This window comes from Euprymna scolopes, chromosome 12 (genome assembly GCF_053919585.1).
Source record: "Euprymna scolopes isolate OS-2025 chromosome 12, ASM5391958v1, whole genome shotgun sequence".
NCBI lineage: Eukaryota > Metazoa > Mollusca > Cephalopoda > Sepiida > Sepiolidae > Euprymna > Euprymna scolopes.
In genome coordinates this window covers 147,155,717-147,180,318 of record NC_136493.1, presented here as the reverse complement: position 1 = coordinate 147,180,318, position 24,602 = coordinate 147,155,717, and the positions used below count along the sequence as shown (strand labels likewise).

Sequence of the window (24,602 nt, the reverse complement as noted above, 5' to 3'; positions counted from 1 at the left end):
GCTGATCATGCGGTAATAATGGTTGAAATCGCCCTAAACTCTAGACCCAAAACTGAAGAGCCAGTGCTCAAAACAACCAGATATTATAAAAAGGCTGACTGGGAAGCTATCAGAGATCTTATCAGAGACGCCCCATGGGGAAATATTTTTTCTCTTCCTGCTGAACAGTGTGCAACTGAGACCACTGAATGGTTCAAAACTGCAATCGAAGCGCATGTTCCCATGCGGAAATTCTATAGCAAGCCCCACTCTCCCCAATGGTTTACTTCGACTTGCGCAACTTCCATTGCTCAAAGGCAGCATGCATTCCGAAGGTTTAACCGACATAAGTCCAGTTCAAACAGACAAAAGTACATAGAAGCTAGAAGTAACGTTAAGAAAGAAATAGCGACAGCTAAGAGGGAATTTACGGAAACCACTAAAAAACGCATCGAAGCACAAAAATTAGGAACTCGTGACTTCTGGAAAATCTACAACAGTGTAGTAAATAATGGGCAATCAACGATTCCCCCACTAACCAACAATCACAAGGTTCTTTGCTCAGCAACCGAGAAGGCTAACATGCTTGCCAGTCGGTTTGCCTCCAACTCTACACTGGACCCTTTAAACCACCCCCTACCTGACTTTCCTATGCGGACAGATGCCAAGCTAGACGATCTGGAAATCACCCCTGCTCAGGTGCATGCTATCATAAAAAACCTTGACACTTCCAAAGCATGTGGACCCGACCTCATCCCAGCTGTGCTATTAAAAAAGTGCTCAGCCGAAGTAGCTCCAGTTCTCTCCAAACTCTACAACAAATGCCTTAATGAATCTTGCTTTCCGAGCTGCTGGAAAACTGCTTCTGTGGTACCAGTATTCAAGAATTCTGGCGAAAGAACTGACCCATTAAATTATCGCCCTATTAGCCTCCTCCCACTTTTTGCCAAAATATTTGAGACCTTAATTAACCATGCTCTAGTCCAGCACCTTACAGATGCTAAATTTCTGACCGACCATCAATATGGATTTAGACAAGCCCGTTCCACGGCAGACATCCTCACTGTAATCTCTGAACGCATATACCATTCACTGGACAAAGCGGGAGAGGGCAGAGCGGTAGCTCTAGATATATCTAAGGCTTTTGACAGGGTATGGCATGAGGGTCTCCTCAGGAAGATTAGATCTTACGGTATCACTGGTAGAATACTTAACATAATTAAATCCTTCTTAGATAAGAGAAAAATCCAGGTTGTCCTCGACGGTCGTACGTCTAAACAATATAATATAAATGCCGGAGTGCCCCAGGGATCTATCCTTGGTCCTCTGCTGTTCCTGATATTCATAAATGACCTCCCCGATAAAATTGCCTCTGAGATGGGTATATATGCTGATGACACCACACTCTATAGCAGGCACGACAGGAAAACAAATGAACATATATCTAAAGTAATGGCAGAAACACTGGAGGATGACCTCAATTCAGTAGTGGAATGGGGACAAAAATGGATGGTAACGTTCAATGCCACCAAGACAAAACTGGTTTCATTCAATAATTACAGGAAACCTTCTCTACCACCTATAGCAATGGCCAACAACTCTTTAGCTGAGAGTACGTCTTTCAAGCTCCTTGGCCTAACGTTCACAGGAAACATGAGTTGGAACAATTACATCGAGGGCATTGCCAGGGCCGCTGCGAGGAAGGTGGGCTCTCTCTACCGTGCTAGAAAACTTCTAACACCCGAAAGTATCCTGTACCTCTATAAGGCCACTATTCGCCCATGTATGGAGTATTGCTGTCATATTTGGGCCGGTGCATCGGCTACTAGTCTCTCTCTCCTTGACAGGGTTCAAAAGAGAGTCGCAAATCTGATAGGCCCTAAACTGGCATCAAAACTTCAGCCTCTGTCCCATCGTCGAAACGTTGCATCCCTCTGCCTGTTCTACAAGTATTATAATGGTGAATGCTCTGAAGAACTGCAAGCACTTGTGCCCCCACGACGTGAACACCCTCGACAGACCCGACAAGCTGCAAAATCCCACCCCCACACTGTAGAGATCCCTAGATGTAAAAGATCGTTCTACTCCAGTAGTTTCTTCCCCAGAACTGCTAGACTTTGGAATTCCATTCCAGGTCACTGCTTCCCCAACTGTACTGACATGCATAAGTTCAAGTGCAACGTGAACCAACATCTCGCTGCCCTAATCCCTACATAGTGCCCCAGTAGATGTTTCCCCTGATAGTAGCCCCCTACACCAAAGTGGCAATGTGCCTTGTTTGGGGTGAAAATATAATTAAAAAAAAAAAAAAAAAAAAAATTATCATCCATTTTTGACTCCATTGCACTACAGACTGGAGGTATTCCTCTAGGGTTTCCGCCATTGCTTTGGATATGTGCTCATTTGTTTTCCCCTTGTGCCTCTTATACAGAGTTGTGTCATCAGCAAATATATCCATCTCAGAGACAATTTTATCAAGAAGGTCATTTATGAATATCGGGAATAATAAAGATTAGACATACAACCATTTAGGACAAGCTGGATTCTTCTCTTAAGAAGGATTTAATTATGTTAAGTATTTGTCCAGTAATATCATAAGATCTGATTTTCATGAGAAAACCATTGTGCTGTACCCTGTCAAAAGTCTTAGATATATCTAGAGCTACTGCCATTCCCTCTCTTGCCTTATCCAGTGTATGATATATGCATTCAGAGATTACAGTTAGAATATCTGCAGTAGAACAGGCTTGCCTAAATCCATATTGATGGTCGGACAGAAGTTTAGCAACTAAGGTGGTGGACTAGAGCTTGATTAATTATGGACTGAAATATTTTGGCAAAAAGAGGGAGTAGGTTAATTCAGTGATAATTTAATGGGTCAGTTCTTTCACCAAAATTCTTGTTCAATATTTCAGTTAAACAATTCTAAATTCTATTCATGTCTTTGAGGAATGAATGGCAGAATTCAGTTTATTTTCACTTAAAATCTTTAATGATAAAATCAGAATGAAATAAATAAAAAAAATTTCTAAGATTATCATAGTTGCCGTGTAAATTGACATTTTCTTTTACTTAAATAAATCAATTTTATTTCCATGGGACTTTAAATTCAGGCTTAAATTTTCTTTGAAAAACAAATTATTTCTAAATTGAAGGTTTCAGAAATTGAATAAAATTGATTTTGCAATTTTTGTAAGTTTGTAATATTTCTTTGAAAAACTTGTAATTATAATTTTGTTTTTGTTTATTTTTATTTTTTTTTTTTCCAGTTTGATTTGTTGGAACTTGACCGTTTGAATTGTGAACTCCTGCCATGTCCACTTTTGTTGGATCCGTGTAGCTACACCCCTGACACTGTTGACCTCACAGAAGACACGGCAGCTCGAGATTATTGGCTCAGATGTCTTTCACAAACTGTAGAAAAGGTAGACATGTTTATTGATTTTAAAGTAACACCATGAATGTTGCAAGACTGGAATTTTCTTTTGGAAAAAAAACAAACTTTTGCTTGGTCGTGTAGTAGAATAACAGGTGAAAGTTAATAGTTTAAAAAAAAAAAATAGTTAAAAAGGGTTTGGAAGAATGAAATTGTTTTTGCGTTTATGCATATTTATTGTGAGTGAATTTTTGACTGTTTAAATTATCACTATATTTTAATAGTCCATAACTGTAACTTGTATTGTTTGCAAGGAGCTACAACCAGAGTTTTTGGCCAATAAAAGTGAATGTAGCAGTTAGTAATACTGTGCTGTGAATGACATAGGTTTCTATAGCAAGTTGAGGCTTTCACTAATTACAGCATTTGGGTTCTATCTCATATGATCTATGGGGACAGGTGCCCAGCTTCTACAACAGGTTCTTTCTGTTTGGTTGAAATCCAATATCGGCAACCAATCAAAGTTGAGTATTTTGATAGAATCAACCAATCAGCATTAAGTATTTTGATAAAATATTTCAGAGATTGTTTCTCTCTTTCACTATTTTATTGTTTGAGAAAATCAAATTTTTGCATAGAGCTCATAAAGATTGTGCCTCAAGTCTCTAGTCTGCATGAAGTCTTCTTCGTGGATTACAGCTATTTGACTTGCAGGCTTTTATTCCTTAACACCAAGAGCAACAAGGCTCAGTGGTTGCTTGCAAAGTCGAAAACTTTGGCCCAGAACGGAATGGTGCAGAAGCAATGGTGTTGGTTTTACGCTATTGATTTGCGATTCAGCATCTAACACGACTTTATTTGCCACACACAGACGCAGAGACAACGGATCCTGGTGCTGACTACTCCTAGATTTTCACTAGAGCTTTGTAAGCCAAGTTACAGTCCTAATACTTTTTGGTATCAAACCTGTCCACCATGAGTGGTCCTGCCAGGAATCTGAGTTCCAGATGTCATAGATCACATTGCCACCATCCCCAGCATGGTGAAGAAGGGCTGAACATTAAGGGTGTTGTTGAACATCATTCATTCATTTCAAATGAATCAGATGATTTTTATTATTGCCATTTGTTTCCCTGATATCTTTCTAGTTAAAATTATTTCTAGAAAAACATCAATTACTTACTGAGGGGGACTACGTGAAGGTTGCCAACATCACTAAGTGAAAGTGTTTCTGTGGAAAAAAAACTGGATTTGAACTTGGTACAACCAAGTTGTCAGTCTGTATCGTTAACCACATAGCCACTGGCACTTCCTTGTTGTTACTGCTTAAACACAGATTCCATAATCTTAAATATTGTCACTCATCTAATGTTAACTCTAGATGTGATTCAGTAATTAAACTGCCATCCTCAGTATTTTAATATGATTAAGCAAATGCAAACATTTTTTTTATTAATAATCAATGATAATTGTAATATTTATAAATTTTATGCAATTTTTTATTAATAATCAATGATTACCATATTTATAAATTTTAAGCACTTTTTTTTATTAATAATCAATGATAATTGCCATATTTATAAATTTTAAGCAATTTTTTTTATTAATAATCAATGATAATTGCCATATTTATAAATTTTAAGCAATTTTTTGTATTAATCAATGATAATTGCCATATTTATAAATTTTAAGCAATTTTTTTTAATAATCAATGATAATTGCCATATTTATAAATTTTAAGCAATTATTTTTTATTAATAATCAATGATAATTGCCATATTTATAAATTTTAAGCAATTTTTTGTATTAATCAATGATAATTGCCATATTTATAAATTTTAAGCAATTTTTTTTAATAATCAATGATAATTGCCATATTTATAAATTTTAAGCAATTTTTTTAATTAATAATCAATGATAATTGCCATATTTATAAATTTTAAGCAATTTCTTTTATTAATAATCAATGATAATTGCCATATTTATAAATTTTAAGCAATTTTTTGTATTAATCAATGATAATTGCCATATTTATAAATTTTAAGCAATTGTTTTTTATTAATAATCAATGATGATTGTCATATTTATAAATTTTAAGCAATTTTTTTTTAATAATCAATGATGATTGCCATATTTATAAATTTAAAGCAATTTTTTTAATTAATAATCAATGATAATTGCCATATTTATAAATTTTAAGCAATTTTTTGTATTAATCAATGATAATTGCCATATTTATAAATTTTAAGCAATTTTTTTTATTAATAATCAATGATAATTGCCATATTTATAAATTTTAAGCAATTTTTTTTATTAATAATCAATGATAATTGCCATATTTATAAATTTTAAGCAATTTTTTTTATTAATAATCAATGATAATTGCCATATTTATAAATTTTAAGCAATTTTTTGTATTAATCAATGATAATTGCCATATTTATAAATTTTAAGCAATTTTTTTTAATAATCAATGATAATTGCCATATTTATAAATTTTAAGCAATTATTTTTTATTAATAATCAATGATAATTGCCATATTTATAAATTTTAAGCAATTATTTTTTATTAATCAATGATAATTGCCATATTTATAAATTTTAAGCAATTATTTTTTAATAATAATCAATGATGATTGCCATATTTATAAATTTTAAGCAATTTTTTTTATTAATAATCAATGATAATTGCCATATTTATAAATTTTAAGCAATTTTTTTTATTAATAATCAATGATAATTGCCATATTTATAAATTTTAAGCAATTTTTTGTATTAATCAATGATAATTGCCATATTTATAAATTTTAAGCAATTTTTTTTAATAATCAATGATAATTGCCATATTTATAAATTTTAAGCAATTATTTTTTATTAATAATCAATGATAATTGCCATATTTATAAATTTTAAGCAATTTTTTGTATTAATCAATGATAATTGCCATATTTATAAATTTTAAGCAATTTTTTTTAATAATCAATGATAATTGCCATATTTATAAATTTTAAGCAATTTTTTTTATTAATAATCAATGATAATTGCCATATTTATAAATTTTAAGCAATTTTTTTTATTAATAATCAATGATAATTGCCATATTTATAAATTTTAAGCAATTTTTTGTATTAATCAATTATAATTGCCATATTTATAAATTTTAAGCAATTGTTTTTTATTAATAATCAATGATGATTGTCATATTTATAAATTTTAAGCAATTTTTTTTTAATAATAATCAATGATGATTGCCATATTTATAAATTTAAAGCAATTTTTTTTATTAATAATCAATGATAATTGCCATATTTATAAATTTTTTAGCAATTTTTTTTTAATAATAATCAATGATGATTGCCATATTTATAAATTTTAAGCAATTTTTTTTATTAATAATCAATGATAATTGCCATATTTATAAATTTTAAGCAATGTTTTAAATAATAATCAATCATGATTGTCATATTTATAAATGTTAAGCAATTTGTATGTTCATTAAAAATTCTGTACTTTTCTAGAATTTCTCCCATATTAAAAAAACAAAAAGTAAAGAAAAATCTGTATAAACAGCATACCTGTTATGGAAAGAAAATATCATATTGATAAATTTTAAGCAATTCGTATGTTCATTAAATTTCTGTACTTATCAAGAATTCCATCCCATAGTAAAAAAACAAAAGAAATTTTTAAATCTGATGTACATACCTGTTATGAAAAAATGTCATATTCCAAAAATTATGTAAATTGATAAAGTTGCACATTTCAATTATTTTTTTATTAATTATCTTAGAGTTCTTTTTTTTTTTTTTTAATTTGCTTTGTTATCCTATTTTGACTTTTTTTTTTGTTTTGTTTGTTTTAAAAGGCTTTGTTTTTGTTTGTTAGATCAGAACGCAGGCTGAGGCGAGTCAAGAAGGAATGCATGATGTTGTAGCAAGAGCGGACAAATTCAAAGAGAAATATATCAATCGTTTAAATGAACTGGCAAAAAATCCATGGTAATTTTACTGATTTTCTGTACACTTTTTTTTCACCATTAAGTGACTTTTTAGAATGACCTTATCTGGCTTTTGGCATCAAAGTGTAATATTTATTTTATTGGTGATCAGCAATATTTCTAGATTGAGGAAATTTTTATTTTGTCCCAATCCAGATGTCTCATTTGGGAGATGTAGTGAAGTAGAAAAAAAAAAGAAGTTTAAAAATAATATATAAGACACAGCTGTTCCTTCCAAAAGGTCGAGCTCTTCAACGTCCAAAAATAATTCACCGTCACTTCTTCCAACCGTCGTTTCACTCTCTGCGCTCTTCACGCCTGCTTTAAAAAAGTACCGTTTATATGCTGCCCATTTCTCCACTTATGCAAATTGACTATCAACCAGAGCCATCTAGTTTTCCATTTCTCCAAACAGCCAATTTGCAAAGGGGGACAACTCAAACCACACGCCCTCTTGATCTACACGATCATCACATGTCAACCCATCACGTAGTCGCTCGACCAACATGGCGGCCGTCTCTCTCGCTGCGATCTCCGCGGAGCCTCTTCGTGAACGTCGCTACTTGGCTTGACATCGCTGTCTTCCTCTGATGACACCACTACCGGCCGCACATCAAGGATGTGCCAAGGGATGCTGTCAATAAATACATTGTTTGGGGACTGGACACTTGTCACAATGCCCCTCCCCCAGCGTGTGGTACAACGAGCATCAGGCGGTTTGATGCACACTTCCTCTCCCACTCGCACAGTCACTCGCTTCTCGCCTTCCTCCGCGGGTACCTGTGCAGTTCGGGGATGCCGCCACTCGTACTTGAAGACTGTCCTCTGCGGCACTGACTCCACTTCTTGCCCTGACTTTGGAGCTATATTATACCAGAACACAGCTTCTGGCGGCGAAATCTGGCCCCTTTCAGCTATAGCCTTAATGGTCCTGTGATGCCGCTCCACAATTCCGTTTCCGCCTGGTCTATATGCAGCCCTGAAATAGCGCCGCACTCCCCACTTATCCAACACATTCTTCATGGCAGCTGAGCGAAAGGCACTTCCATTGTCCATTAGCACTTCCGTCACTGGACTCCTCTCCAAAAGCACCTCTTCCAAGATCTTTGCAATTTCACCTGCATTTTCCGCCTTGATTTCCCTCCAAATGGCTACTCTTCCTGGTCCACAGTCGACCATTGACAAATACGGCCTCTGTCGATAGTGCGTTACGTCTATTGCAAACCTGCTCCAGTTCTCTGCCACCTGAACCTCACCAACTTCGTGTCTACTCGGTGCAGGGTCGATTGATTGACACCGGCTGCATCTCTCAACCACTGTCCTAATGGCCTCCTTTGTGATTCTGGGGTCCACCTTCCTGGCCAAGAACAAGGTTCTATCCACTCCAAAATGGTGCATGTCATGCAAATCCTTCAGAGTGTCTTCATTCAAACAACATATTGCAACAGCCGCCTCATTCGGCGCCTTTAGCCAGGTCTTCCGCACCCTCGTCATCACATCTGCTCTGTTCTTCACTGAAGGAACGATAGTGACCCTAAGTTGAAGATCAAATTTCTTAATCAGCTCCCTTAACATCATCAATCGATGCTTTACTAGCATCTCGGCAGCGCCTTTCGTCTTCACCCTCCTTTCTCCTGTAGCTTCGGACTGGATCCAAGAGAACACAGTGGCTGAGTTGGTCCTCACCTCAACATTCTGTAGCCCCCATTTCAAGGCTAAGTTGATGCCCTTCATAACCGCATCCAGTTCCGCCACATTTATGTGAGCCACGTCGTCCTTCTTCCGTAACCAAGCAGCATCTTCTACAGTAACACCACCTATCTCCAAGGTGACCCACACTGCTATACAACTTGCATCACACCACACAACACCTTCTGCACTGTTGGGTACATGCCAAACACCTCTCACTGGATCCTCCCTCTTCACCTCTTCAATAATCTCTCTCATAATGTCCACAGTCTCTTTATCAACTCCATCCTCCCACTTCGCTCCACTAGCTAGCCTTTTGATATAACTACATGCAGTCCGTAGCCATCTTGCAATAGGGTAATGGCCCACCAGTCTTCCGCATATTGAGAAGAGTTCTCGCCTGCTCAATTTTTCCGACACCTCCGGGATCTCATTTCCCCTCCGGAACACTAACCGTCCTATCTGGTCCTTTCTTAGTTGGAGCCCTAACACAGCTCCTCCCTCAATCGATTCCGGGCGTTTTGCAATTAGCCCAAAGCTGTTAAGGTGTTTTACTACGTCCTCCGCAGTTGTTACCGTCTCATCCACCAAAATATCATCAATGTAGGAACTGGTGGCTCTTCTGACTGCGTCCTCCTTGCTTAGCACCGTTTTGAGGATCGCTGCCATGATTTTTGGTGCAGAATTCAGGCCAAAACCCAACCTAGTCAGGCAGTACGTTCGGCCCTTGTATCTGACCAGCTGGTATTTCCAGAATTCCTGTGAAATGTGGATCTGTAGGTATGCGGATTTTAAATTCACAATCGCCTTCTGAATCTGCCTCCACTCTCGCATGGTCTCTCCGCACACGTCCATCACATCGCCTCCCGTGTGACATGCAACGTGTACGTTCAGCTCCCTGAAGTCCAGTACTGGCCGAACTTTTTGTTTTGTGGGCTGAACAACCGCCATTAACGGCAGCACACCTTCCACCTTCTCCGTCCATGGTCTTAAAATCCCCTCTGAGATCCATTGGTCCACCTCCTTCTCAAATTCAACTCTTGTGCCTCCTCGCAACGTATGCTCGTAGTATTCCACTCTGTTGTTCAGTATGGGAGGTTCTCCCTTCCATACCCACTTGACTGTCCATTTCTCACCACCAAAGTGTGCAGAGAAATCTTGGTCCTCTATCGTGCAACTTTTGTCTAACCCGGCCATTCCTGTGACACCTTTTTCGAATTGCACACCTGCAGCCCCTTGATATCCTCCAAATCTCACGGAGTTCCTATATACCGTAACGCCCCCCCCCCCCCTAGTCGAGCAATTGCGTCCATCCCTAGCACCACATCGACACCCGTGACAATTTTGCTAATAACAATCGCCTGGATGTTAGTGACATCCCACGTACCATCAACTGAACGATACTTGTGCCATTGCACTTCACCTCTCTGCCGTCAACTGCCGTAATGCTGCTGGTTCCATTGCATGTGTCAACCATGTCTTTGGTGACAATTGTTGACGTACAGCCTGTGTCGACAAGGGCTTTTTCACTTTGTCCATTTAGGGTCACCTCTACTTGTGGTGACATACCCTGAAGCGCCTTCATTGAATAAGTGGGGTAGCCACCGGCGCAGTGGCTTCCCCCTGTTCGTTTCCCTGGGGGACAGAATCTGCTGATGTGGCCGACTTCCTCACAGCGGTAACACGTGACTTCTGGCTTTGGCTCCCTGCACTCCCTCGCCATATGGGGGCCTTGGCATCGGTAGCATCTGCCAGAAAACCTGGGTCTCTGCCACAGTCCTCTCTGCTTTTCGTCCTTCACAATTTCCTGCTGCAGTTTGCTTCGTTGAGCGACAGCTACGATTCCCTGCTCACTCTCTTTTTTCCTGACCAGCACCCTAGCCTGTGTAATCAATTCCACCACCTCCATAGTATTTATACTGGGCAGTTGCTGCAGAAGTATAGAAATATGGTCCGGGAAGCCATTGATAAAGGCCATCTTAACCATCTGTCGACGGCCTCCTCCATTGAATCCTGCTAGTCCCGTCAACCTCCTGATATTGTTGGCGTAAACATCAACAGGCTCTCCGGTCCACACCATACGGCTTAGTTTGCCATATGCCACAAACGGTCCTTCGGTAAATGCTTCCTTCAACTTTTCCTCAATGGCGTCAACAGACAGTCGATCCTCCTCCCGCATCTCCAGATATAGGGCCAGATCATCACCATCAAGATACAGCGGTATCAAGCTGGCTACATCCGCGATGTCCCGCAACTTAGCGACAAGTTTAACCTTGGTCAGCCAGGTTATAACATCTCCCTCTCCAGAGAACATCTTAAGCATTTCACTGCTGATCCGCTTTGCTTCCATAGTTCTCGCCGAAATAGCTTGTAGTGAAGTAGAAAAAAAAAAGAAATTAAAAAAAATATATATAAGACACAACTGTTCCTTCCAAAAGGTCGAGCTCTTCAACGTCCAAAAATAATTCACCGTCACAAAAAGAATTCGCCATCACTTCTTCCAACTGTCGTTTCACTCTCTGTGCTCTTCACCCTGCTTAAAAAAAAAGTACCGTTTATATGCTGCCCATTTCTCCACTTATGCAAATTGATTATCAACCAGAGCCATCTAGTTTTCCATTTCTCCAAACAGCCAATTTGCAAAGGAGGACAACTCAAACCACAGGAGAGCTGGATTTTTTCCACATTGAAAAATAAAAACTGATCTTGTGTCTAACTTTGCTTATGAGTAGGCAAGATTTTTAAGAACTATTTTTTTCCATTGAAGAAATAGTTTACTCTCACTGACTTTTGCTTTGAACCACTTGATTTTTTGTTTTCCTTTTTTTTTTTCAAATTTTATTTTATTCTTTATAAAATGTTTCTAATTTTCTGTTTGTACTTTTTAAATAATTTTCTTGGTTTTTTTTTTTTTTTCCATTTCTTTTTGTCTTGTTTTTCCCTTTAGCTTTTTTATTTTTTCTCTTTTCTTTTTCTTTCTTTAACTTTCTTCCATTCTTTTGTTCAAATCTTTTATCTTTTTCTTTTCTTATTTTCTTGAGTTCTTTACAAAATGTCTACAATTTTCTGTTTGAACATTCTAAACAAAAATTTGTTTTTTCTGTTTCCAAATTTATTTTCAGAATATTATTATCACATATTGCTTTTGAAATGTTTCTTGTAAAATTCATCCTGAACCGTTTCAGCATCACTTATGTTTCTTTGGCCACTTTCATTTTAGTGCCTATGGTTCTTTGACCGTCCGCTCTCTGCTTGATACGATTGGACAATTCCTGAAAGAATGTATGTTTACAGATCCATATTCTCAGGTAAAAAAAATTAATTTTTCACTTTTCTAAATTCATATAAAATGTTCCATGACATCAGATGATGAGTTATCATTAACAAAAATCTTTTTAAAACATAATCACCATTTTGTATTTTTTTCTGTTCATTTTTTTTCGTTCATTTTTTTTTTCATTTGCAACAAAAGAGAAGCCATTTTTTTTTTTTTTCAAATATTTTTTAATTGCATTTTTAATTAAAAATTTTGTTTTAAATAACACTTGATCTTTATATTACTTCAAGAAATTTTCTTCCATTTATCTGCAACATTAAATAAAGTGTTATTATAATAAAGATTTGATGTCTGTCTGTAACCAAAACTGTCACCCCTTTAATCACAATTCCTCAAGTTTAATGTTTTATTCACCATGATTTAAAATTTACAATCAGTTAATTTTGCCTACATTCTTTAGTAATGAAATATCATTTTAAATATATAAGACCAAATTTACTTAACATGATGAAATTAATGTTAAATAAATTTGGTCTTTAGATCGCTATAATTAAATTCTGTACCCCACAAATATATAGGTCCTGGATATGATTTTAAACTATATCGGATGGTGAGGCCCTAGCTTGTGGGCTTTGGGGAGTGTGGAGCCACCCCTTAATTGCCATTGCTTCCAGGTCCACCCTGACCTGGAGTGGTAGTATCTGTTAGGGTCCCAACTATGGGTTAAATAGAAACCGACTTGAACAAAACAAATATATTCTATCAAATTTTTCTTCAAAATCACTGGATTCAGCATTAAATAACTTGAAAAGGGTTGATATGCCGTAAAACAAAAACCACCAACCAACCACCAAATATGACTGAAAAAAATAATACTTTAAAATAAAGTAAGCACCAAATTTCCCAGTTATGAAAAAATGTTTTCTTTTATAATGTTCAATTTTTAGCAGGAGGATTCAGTTTTCTATACAGGTTTTATGTAAAATGATGCTTGAATCAAAAAATCCATTTCTGAACGATTTTTCAGAAATTAAGCTTTTTTAAATAAAATTACAGAAAAAATGAGCCCCCCTCTTCCTATCCACAAATTAAACAGACAAATTTTATTTTAATAAAGTTGGAATGAAACTAAGGTGAAGCTTACCAAAAGTAAACAAGATGCAAAGTGAAAATTGGACAACCAAACATGTTACAACAAATTGAGAAGAAAAAAAAAATGAAAAAACAAGTTTTTATAACAACTTCTCCCACCACCCTTTTTAAAATATTTTTCTTTATAAACTACAGTGTGTTTATTTTTTATTAACAAAAAAAAAAAGAACAATATATTTCTTTTTAAAATTAAACTGGATAAAAAAATATAGAAAGATTTTCATCCATTAAATTTTCAATGTGTAATGTAATATCTTTTCATGGATCATAACAAAATATGGGGAGTAGAAAGTGGAGACAGTTTATTTTTGGCTCATAACTCTTGTTCCCATTATTTTGTCCTATTTTTCACATTCCACAAGCAATTTTTCTGACAAAGGGGGAAAAATTGCTTTCTAGGTTGGATATGGAATTTATCATTGGCTAATTTTTGACCTTGAAGTAATTGTTTTTAAGCTCCTTATATTAAGTGGCTTCATACCTTGTCTAGAGCAATTTCCATTTAAAAGAAAAAAATTCATTGAATCGTTACACCTCTACTTTGTAACAATTAAAACAAATTTTTTATTTTTTTTATTTTGATTTTGTCTGGTTTTTCTTTTTTTAATTTTCATTATGTTCAATATATTCTTATAGTTTTCATTGTATTTAATATTTTCTTTTTATAGTTTTGTGTTCAATATTTTTTTATTGTCATTGTGTTCAATATTTTTTTATTGTCATTGTGTTCAATATTTTTTTATTGTCATTGTGTTCAATATTTTTTTATTGTCATTGTGTTCAATATTTTTTTATTGTCATTGTGTTCAATATTTTTTTATTGTCATTGTGTTCAATATTTTTTTATTGTCATTGTGTTCAATATTTTTTTATTGTCATTGTGTTCAATATTTTTTATTGTCATTGTGTTCAATATTTTTTTATTGTCATTGTGTTCAATATTTTTTTATTGTCATTGTGTTCAATATTTTTTTATTGTCATTGTGTTCAATATTTTTTTATTGTCATTGTGTTCAATATTTTTTTATTGTCATTGTGTTCAATATTTTTTTATTGTCATTGTGTTCAATATTTTTTATTGTCATTGTGTTCAATATTTTTTTATTGTCATTGTGTTCAGTATTTTTTTATTGTCATTGTGTTTAATATTGTTTTTTTTTATTGTGTTCAATATTTTTTTGTCTTTCTAGTTGAAACAAAGTGAAAATGAAACGTCATTGCTATATTTGGTTGAACGATTAAAAGAACTGGACAAGCTAGACTGGGCGGAGCGTCAGTTGTTGATCGTCAAAGGAATTCTGGCTGGGAACGTGTTTGACTGGGGTGCTCGTGAGGTAGTGGACATCATGGAGAGTGGTCAGTTTGGATTCTCTGAAGCAATCAACACGATTCAAGGTTTTGCGATTCTTATTATTATGGTCTATTTGAATTCATGCAAATTTTGTATTTATTATTATCGAGCCAATTCTTTACTGATTATCATATTGTACCAAACATATATTAGTGATTTTATATAAAAATAAAAAGTGACTTGAGTGCTATCAGTTAGAATCGAAACCAAAACATTTAGCATTCCATCCACATCTCCTCTGAGGAAGATTTAATATTAAACGATGTGAAGAAATTAATTGAATTTAGACATGCGCAGAAAGTAAAAATATGTTGGCAAGTTGAAATGAACATTTTTGTATTTCAACTTGCCGATATATTTCTGTATATTCATTCATTCATCCAAACAAAGATTTTACTCATTATTTACTCGTTTGGTGTATATGATTACTGTTTCCTGTTAATTTCAGTGTTATGTGACCAGTAGTTTAAGCATTTATTGGTTAAATATTTACACACACACGCGCGTGCACATCCACTGTTTTATTTCTAGATTTAATTACTAAAACATAAACATAAGTATTGTATATTATTCTGCTTTCATCTATATGGAAATCTATTTGAAATATAAATCGACAATCGTGAAAGATTTTATAAAAATTAAAAGAATTAATCAATCAGATTTCATGCCAGCTGTAAACACAGTTGAATATGGATATATATGTTAAATTTTTAATCTCAAAGAAGTCGCTTAAAAAAACAATTCTTTTTTTTTTCTTTTAATGTGCATTTTTTATTGTTACATAATGTTTCAGCATCCCATAATCTTCATTCATTGCTGATCGTCTGGTGCCATTTTTATTTTTATTACTGAAGGAAAGTCTTTAGAACAATAAACACAATTTTCAGTTTCAATTTTATTCCATATTTCAAGAAGTCGATTGCTAAATATCCAGTATCAAGTACTCTAAGCTCGAGCATGGTGGTGGTAGAGGGCTGTCATAGCACAAATAAAATCACTCAGAAAAAAGGACAAGGTGACCCTTTCTCCTTCGTTCATAACGTCACTTCCTACAGGGGTACAACTTGTCAAAGAGAAACCTTTCCTAAATACAAAAAGTATTACAATAATTATTACGTACTCAAAGTTGTGGGGTTGAAGTTAGTGGTGGGACGATTTTGATACAATTATTGATTCCGATTTTTTTTTTAAATCTCTAAATTTTTAACCATAATGTTTTTTGGTTACTCGTGTAATATGTGCATATATTTTTACAAATGTAAAAGTATGTGTTTGTCTGAGGATAGGGGGGGAGGATCAATAAATATTTAGCGTTAGTATCAGCAATAGAAAATGAAGCTTTAAACAATAGAAAAATAGATGAAAGAATCGTTTTTCACATTGGAAGATAGACAAATTTTTTATGAAGTTTCACGCAAGTGTATATGTATCAGGTAGTGTTCTTAGATAGGTTTTTATCGGAATATCTTCAATAATTATCAATAATCGAAAAAATTCGATGAAAGAACAAACGATTTTGACCAAAATTAACACTTTATACAGCCTAACATCACAAGTGTATTTGAGAACTTTTATAACCACACAAGCAGAAAGGCCCGACATATAAAATTAACAGCAGGTTCTTCGATATGATCGGGTGCCTTCAAAATGAATGTTTCTGTTTAGAACCCGATTGAACCCTGATACTTAACTTTTGCATTTTAAACTTTTATTCAAGCAGTTAGATATAAAAATAATTCTATAAAATCAATAGGTTCTCTACAGTGCAATATAAAGTACAATGTATTGTGGACTAAGTCACTGTGAGGAGGTGTGTGAAGCGTCATCCCAGTGCATCACGATGTGTCCCAAACCAGAGCAGGCAATCAATCGATTTGATTGAAAAATGGGCAATTTCACTGATTTTGATGACAATAAAAATATGGAAGCATAAAACATTCGTTGATCATCATTCAATCTTGGGCAACGTTAGGTCTCCTTGCTAATACCACATAAAAATAATGATTAAACAGTTTATATTTTAAAGGGAAGTAGTTCTTTGCCCCTTGTTATCTCCCTTGTCGTAAACAGCATTTTTGGAAAGCAGAGTTATGTTCCTTGCATTCAAGCAGCCGGCATTGGGAAAACAATATCCAATGTACCTTTCACTCGGCAACCCCAATTAATCATGTCCTAATTATAAAGTAATTTATTTTCAGTTGTGATTATATAATGAATTATTATATTTGTTGATCTGAAGCATTTTTATCCAGATTAATTCTTCATTTATGTATTAGCACTCACAAAAATCAATCTATTTCAATTGTTTGATGTATGTATATTTGATCTCATGACTTAAAAAAAAAAAAAAAAGAAGCATTCTTTTATTACATTTTCGCCCTAAACAAGGCACAGTATCACTTCAATGTATTAGGGACATAAGTTGCAGAGATACTATTGTAGGGAGTTGAGCAACAAGATGTCTGTTCACATTACACTTGAACTTTTACATGTCAGTACAGTTGGGGAAGCAGGAACCTGAAAGGGAATTCCAAAATCTAGCAGTTCTAGGAAAGAAACTATCAGAGTAGAAGGCTTTCTTACATCTAGGGATCTCTACTGTGTAGGGGTAGAACTTTGCTGCTTGTCGGGTTTGTTGAGGGAAATTATATCGGGGGGGGGGAGTACAAGGGCTTTTAGTTCATCAGAGCATGCACCATTAAAATACTTGTAAAACAGGCAGAGGGATGCAACATTTTATCAATGGGACAGTGGTTGAAGCTTAGATGACAGTTCAGGACCTCTCTTTTGAACCCCGTCCACGAGTGAGAGACCCACAGCAGATGCACCAGCCTAAATGTGACAACAATACTCCATACATGGGCGAATGTTGGCCTTATAGAGGTACAGGATACTTTCAGGCATAAGTAGCTTTCTAGCATGGTAGAGAGAGCCCATTTTCTTTGCTGCAGCCTTTTAGTTCTGGCCAACTAAATATGAAGGAGGAGATAATGGGGGAAAAATGTGTGAAAAAAATTCTTATTTTGAAACTTTACATCTTTTTCAGATCGTCCTTGGTTAGTTGATGACTTTGGTGCTTGGCTCCATCGCAGGCAGTCATCTCCACCATACAAATGTGCTGCCATTTTCTGTGATAACAGTGGGGCTGATATTATTCTCGGCATCTTTCCTTTCATCAGAGATCTTCTCTCAAGTGGTACCAAGGTAAGACCATCTTTTACTCCTTAAAAATTTAGCAGTTCATACTGTCTTTTTATTAATTCATTTTCTTTTCTAAAATCTAATGTATGAAGAAAAGTCAGTTGAATTCTCAAAGTTAGACTTTTATAGCATTACATCTGACAAATTGATATTTGATTCTACCTAGCCAATGAATTATGGTAATTTTTATTCTGCGTTCAATAGATAAAATAAAAAATCCAACCAATTTCATAGATTGTACATACTATCCAACCCAATAATTCTTTCGATTCACTATTTATTTTCATAACTAATCAACAGAGATAATTATCTGTTGAAATGACTGTGTGTGGAAATTCAAAATGGCATTTAAAATCGATGGGTACATAATTATTGTAATCTTTTATTTTATCTACATTATGTTTTTAAGAATTATTTTCAAACAATTATTATTCCTCAGATTATTTGTTCACAATTCTCTGACTATTTTCTGCCAAAAATAGTGGTAGTAGGGGGGGGGGATCAAAACAACAGTAGGCAGAGGTGTTAAAAAAAAAGTGATAGTAGGCAAGCAGGCTCGAACCCATAACGCAAAGAAGAAAAAAAGGTTAAAAATAAAACGTGACGTCTTAGCCGATGTCTCCATCGCCTGACCAGAAGTTCCGAACGTTGAAATTTAGCGAAGTCAATCCAACTGATAGAATGACTTGCAAAAACCGACCCCTACTTGTAGAAAACTGGCCAGATGAGGGTGAAGGAATTAATTTGTTTCGCCAATTCTTCTATATTTTTCATCCGAGATGTTGAGCTTCAAAACAATACCGATCTTGTTAGGATCTGTCGTGTCTGCCAAAAGTTTTTGGCAAACATACAAACATATATACATACATTCACACAAACCGACGATTGAGATTTATATTATAGACTAGTGGGGGTACACGGCATTGCCTGTGTGTGTGGGTGTGTAGGGGGTAGGGGTTAAAACAAAACAATAATAAAAGGGAAAATAAAGAATAAGCAAACAAAAAATCAAAAAAACAAAAAAAATGGTGTAAATAATTCTTTTTAAATGTTAAAACTTTAAAAAAAAAAAAAAAAAAAAACTCTAACGTGATGGAAAAATAATAAAAGTGAAAATAAAGAATAAATGAACAAAAAAAATGGCATTACCCTGTTTAAATATTAAAACTTCAAAAATTGAAAAAAACAAATGTCCTTTATGTTGGCGCAAACATGCAACTTTAAGATAACGATGCTGTCATGATACACATTGCTCTATGATGGGGTCAGTGAAGTAACATTGTGTTTTTTTTTTTATATTTAAACCAATTCAAGAAAGAACGTTATTTGCTCATGCGTGTTTGGCTAAATTGTCATGAAGGAACGATTTTTTGCTACCTCCTTCATTGCAAACGTCTTTTTCTATAGGAAATAATTGACTGTTTTTTTTGTTTTTTTTTCTAATTCTCACATATTATAAGACCGAGACAAGTCCTTTCAGATGATACTGGTTTCGACCCGGTCCGATGCCTCTGAGAAAATTTCAGGCAGATATACATACATACACATAGACTGACAATTGAGATTTATGTTATAAACTTACGATTGTGGCTTTATTCCTTAACTAAGATATAAAATTAGGTCCAACAGAGCTTTGAATTTTCCATCCTTCAGCTTTTCTTTCCAGTTCAATATTAATTTTCCACCTGATAGAAGTACGATAAAAAATGGACATTGTTAAAAATAACGTCAAATTCAATGTTTGAGAAACTGTTTTTGCTGCTCAAATCCTTATTTATTTGTTTCAGGTAATTCTTTGTGCCAATTCTCGCCCGAGCTTGAATGATGTCCTTTACAATGAATTGAATATTTTAGTGAAGCGAGTTGCCACTCTTTGTCCACAAATAGAGAAAGCCTCAGCTGAAGGCCAATTAAGTATCATGGAGTCTGGTCAAGGATCTCCGTGTCTTGATCTTAGGTAACTATCAAAATATTATTTTTATTCATTTAAATTTTATGCTTTTAAAATTTATTAAATTTTATTATGCTTATTTAAAATCGAAAAATTAATTTAATTGAAAAAGTCATTGAAAAAAAATTAGAATGAGAAAATTTAATTTCGTTTTTAAATTTTTTTTATGATTAAGAATTTTTCTTAATTTTGAGGGATTTCTCTTTCACCAAGAAGTCCATAGATATTTTATCATTGTGATATTTTACAAAACATATGAAACTTAGTAAAATATTTAAGTTTATACTTTAAAGAGTCTGGATATGACCAGTTATCATTGTGATTGAGATGTATTAAAGTTACCAACCAGCGTTTTCCTCATTGCACAATGTACTCCAGGTCGTAAGAAAGAGAAACTGATTTTGTTAACGCCCTTTGAAATGTTGCTATGGATGATTACGACATCTGTACAAATGTCAATGAATGAACTTGGAATGTGATTTAGGAGATCCTTGACGATATCAGGAACATGGTTGGTCCGAAAATAGATTTCCAATGCACGCTGGTATTGGTACCGTGTTTCAGACTTCTAAAAGTCACCAAGTGCTTTTGTTTACCAGCGAGAAAGGATTTGATGGTTGAAAAGACATTTCTAGGTATTCTGTAACTAAATCTTGTGAAGAAAACCTTTGTGCCAAACCTTATCAAAGGTCTTTGGAGTTTTGCTTTAAGCATCTATCCATAGATTCATTGATCCTATGTGATATTGCAGTCAGCACACCAGCAGTTGATCTTAGAGGATAAAATTTATATTGTTCGTCACTAAGCAGATTTTTTTTTTTTTTTTTTTTTTTTTGCTGAGATGATTGATTTTTTGGATTTATCACAAATTCAAACAATTGAGGATGATAGGAGGCAAAAATGAATGGTGTGCTTGAGCAAGTGTAGTAGGAAAACATATGTAGAGAAATTTAGGGTTTTCTTTGGAGATGTATCTACCATATGGAAAGCTGTCTATAATATAGGCCCAAATTTGATGGTGAGCTTGGAAGTTTTGATGTCATATTCAAGTAACACTTAATCATAAAATTATCAGTAGAGGATGACTGGCTAATTTTACGAGGGACTATTCCGAAAATAATGGCTTCTACATTTTGTTCCACCCAAATTGATCAGAGAGGATTGCACATTGTATTGATATGATTTATGCATGAATGTCATGAAAGTTTCATCTCTCTGTTACAGACATTGACAGTGTGAAACTCTAAGAAAGCAACCCCTGTTATGGATGTGTGTCAGGAGCAGAGATGTGTCATTGAATTCCTGGCTTAAGCTCATTGAGAATGGTGGTGACTATGTAGAAAAGTCAATTTTCCCAGAAAGACTTTTAAAGAGAGTAATTCTGTCTGTGTGTGAACAATAGAAGGCAAAAATGAATGATGTCGTGTTCATGTAATCTTTAATCATGGAATTCTTGGTCGAAGCTGACAGACGAATGTTCGTTTCATTCAGAAAATATAAGTCTGGATTGGTCTCATGTTAGTGGTTTTCCACCTCTGGAAGGTTGAAGTGAAGATCTGACAGTAGGAATTCACATTAGAGGTTGGGAACTGGGCTTAAGTTTATTTTTTGTTTTTTATCCCTTTTCATAAAGGGATTTATATACAAACCAATCATACTGATACACCGGTTCTCATATCACCAAAGTTAAGTGACATTGAACCTGGGTAACCATTTGACTAAGTGCTGTATGTGCTCGAAGCCTGGAGAGGGATGGATGCTGGCAGGCTATTCTTATCCAAGATACTCTGTATGAAATAATGCAGTAGCTTTCCCCATAACCGTGAGGAGGGTTAAGGGACCTGTCATCATCATAATGGGATTTGTAAAGTTTGCAGAAGAGATCAGTGACTGGGTTAAGAGATGAAATGCAGAAAGAATTAATAAGCAGATTATTTTTATAAGCCATTGAAGAAAAGCCGTAACTGTTCCCATCGAGAAACGACTGCATGGTCCAGACTTCATTCATTAAATAATGGGATAACAGCCTAAATATTTTGCACTTGCTGATAGGACAGCCTCCTTAGGATTTAGTCTAAAGTTTGGATCCTTGGACTACCAGGCAAATAACATCAATCCAGATAAAAAAAGTTTACTCCCAGCACTCTTCTCAGTGATAAACATAAGGGGGGGGGGTCATTTTTACGTACAGAAAACACTAACCAACAACCGGTTCAAGGAATAACATTTTCTTCCCATTATTTCAGAAACATTGCTCTTGAAAGGTGAGAACTAAAGGACAGCATAAGAAAAGTGAGAGTTAGGCTGACGAAAGTCCATCCATAGTGCATTTTCTAGTCTTCATCAGTGTACAAATTAGATAGCAGTGTTGTGTGCTTGTACAACATGCACAATGCTAACTCCTTCTGATTTCAAGATGATTGACTATGCACGATGTAGAGTACAGATTTTACATTAGTTTCTTTCTCTTAGACGGATGAACTAACATGGACTATTCATCTCATCTGAGGGGGTATTAGCCAGGTATCCAGGCTATCCAGATACTGTGCCTCTGCATGAAAAAAAATTTTTTTTTTAAATAAGATTTTTTAAATAACCTCTTTTAAATAAGATTTTTTAAATAACATCTTTTAAATAAGATTTTTTAAATAACCTCTTTTAAATAAGATTTTTTAAATAACATCTTTTAAATAAGATTTTTTAAATAACATCTTTTAAATAAGATTTTTTAAATAACATCTTTTAAATAAGATTTTTTAAATAAGATTTTTTAAATAAGATTTTTTAAATAAGATTTTTTAAATAAGATTTTTTAAATAAGATTTTTTAAATAAGATCTTTTAAATAAGATTTTTTAAATAAGATCTTTTAAATAAGATCTTTTAAATAAGATCTTTTAAATAAGATCTTTTAAATAAGATCTTTTAAATAAGATCTTTTAAATAAGATCTTTTAAATAAGATCTTTTAAATAACATCTTTTAAATAACATCTTTTAAATAAAATCTTTTAAATAACATCTTTTAAATAAGATTTTTTAAATAACATCTTTTAAATAAGATTTTTTAAATAACATCTTTTAAATAAGATTTTTTAAATAACATCTTTTAAATAAGATTTTTTAAATAACATCTTTTAAATAAGATTTTTTAAATAACATCTTTTAAATAAGATTTTTTAAATAACATCTTTTAAATAAGATTTTTTAAATAACATCTTTTAAATAAGATTTTTTAAATAAGATTGAATTTCTATTTAGAATAAGTCTTCATGTCTCTTCCAGAAAAAATTGAAAATCGATTTCTCATAATTTTAGAAATTCAAGATTAAATTCTCTGCAAGAAACCAGATAGATTTTATACAGCAAAAGTTAGTTTGACAGAAAAAAAACAATGTTGAAATATAAGTTTAACAAAACTTTCTGTATTATTGTTTGAAATATCTATTTCAGCATTTTCTTTTCTTTAAAGTTGCAATATTTCAAAATTCTTTAATTTTATTTTTTTTTTAGATTAATTGATAAGAATTTAGCAAACACTTTAAGACAATCTGAAGCTGATTTGATTGTGCTCGAAGGCATGGGCCGTGCAATACACACCAATTTCTATGCTTCATTCTCCTGTGATTGCTTGAAAGTTGCCGTCTTGAAGAACAAGTGGCTTGCCCAGCGCCTTGGCGGCAATATATTCAATGTGATCTTCAAATTTGAAACATCCCGAAAAATTGTCAGTAAACTGTCCAAGGTGAAAGCGGATTATTCGAAATGAAACCAAAGTTTTGGATGGAATAAAAAAAAAAACACAACAAAAATGGACTTTCTATTTTATTGATTTTCTATTCCGACCTACACCTCTCCCTCCTCCTCGTCCTCTCCTACCTCCTCGTCCTCTCCTACCTCCTCCTCCTCTCCCACCTCCTCCTCCTCCTCTCCCCTTTCCCCTCTCTCTTATTTGACTTTCCATTCTGATCTAACAATATATTTGGTTTTATGTTTTTTCAGCTTTATATATTATATTTATTGTTATACACTAGACTTTTTATCCCCTCTTCCCTTTTTCTTTCCCCTCCTCCCTTTTTCTTTCCCCTCCTCGTCTTCCTTTCTCTCTCCTCTAGCTCATCCTTTGTCTCTCCCTCCCCCCTTTGTCACTCTCCTCCCCCTCCTTCCATTGTTTTGCCTCTCCCCTCCCCCTTTGTCTCTCCCCTTTTCTCCTCCCTCCTTTTCCTCATCCTTTCTCCTCATTTTTTTCTCTCTCCCTCTCCTCATCCTTTCTATGTCTCTCTCGTCCCCCTTCCTCTGTCTTTTTTCCTAACACTCATGTTTACATAAGTAATACCATTAAATAAATGGTTAATTTAGAACAAAAAAAAAACAAAGGGAAAAATTACGCCTATAAGATTCGAAACTTTCCTGATATGGATGCCATCTTAGACTAACAAACAAACCACATTCTTAGCAAAAGTCAAATTGTACAAATAATCCCTCTTTCAAATTCAGCATTCTCTAATCAAGCAGTCTAAGAAGACACCCAAGTTAGGTGAGCCCTTTTTCAAATCTTGTAAAATTTGATATATCGAATCTATCAAAGGAAAATAACAATGAAAATAGCCTTTAACACCAAATGTTATTTGT

The 24,602-nt window shown here is 34.2% G+C and overlaps 1 protein-coding gene across 1 annotated transcript in view; it reads left to right on the top strand.

The window, feature by feature from the left end:
- The window catches only part of LOC145291533 (4'-phosphopantetheine phosphatase-like), an 81,093-nt gene extending 57,311 nt beyond the window's left edge, over positions 1-23,782 (top strand). Inside the window, exons 11-17 of the mRNA XM_080137529.1 lie at positions 3,249-3,404; positions 7,241-7,353; positions 12,262-12,349; positions 14,661-14,865; positions 17,868-18,025; positions 19,810-19,979; positions 23,484-23,782. Of these exons, the coding sequence (XP_079993655.1) occupies positions 3,249-3,404; positions 7,241-7,353; positions 12,262-12,349; positions 14,661-14,865; positions 17,868-18,025; positions 19,810-19,979; positions 23,484-23,739 (1,146 nt within the window). The 3' untranslated portion in view covers positions 23,740-23,782. The remainder of the gene's footprint in view (positions 1-3,248; positions 3,405-7,240; positions 7,354-12,261; positions 12,350-14,660; positions 14,866-17,867; positions 18,026-19,809; positions 19,980-23,483) is intronic.
- The last annotated feature ends 820 nt before the right edge of the window (positions 23,783-24,602 follow it).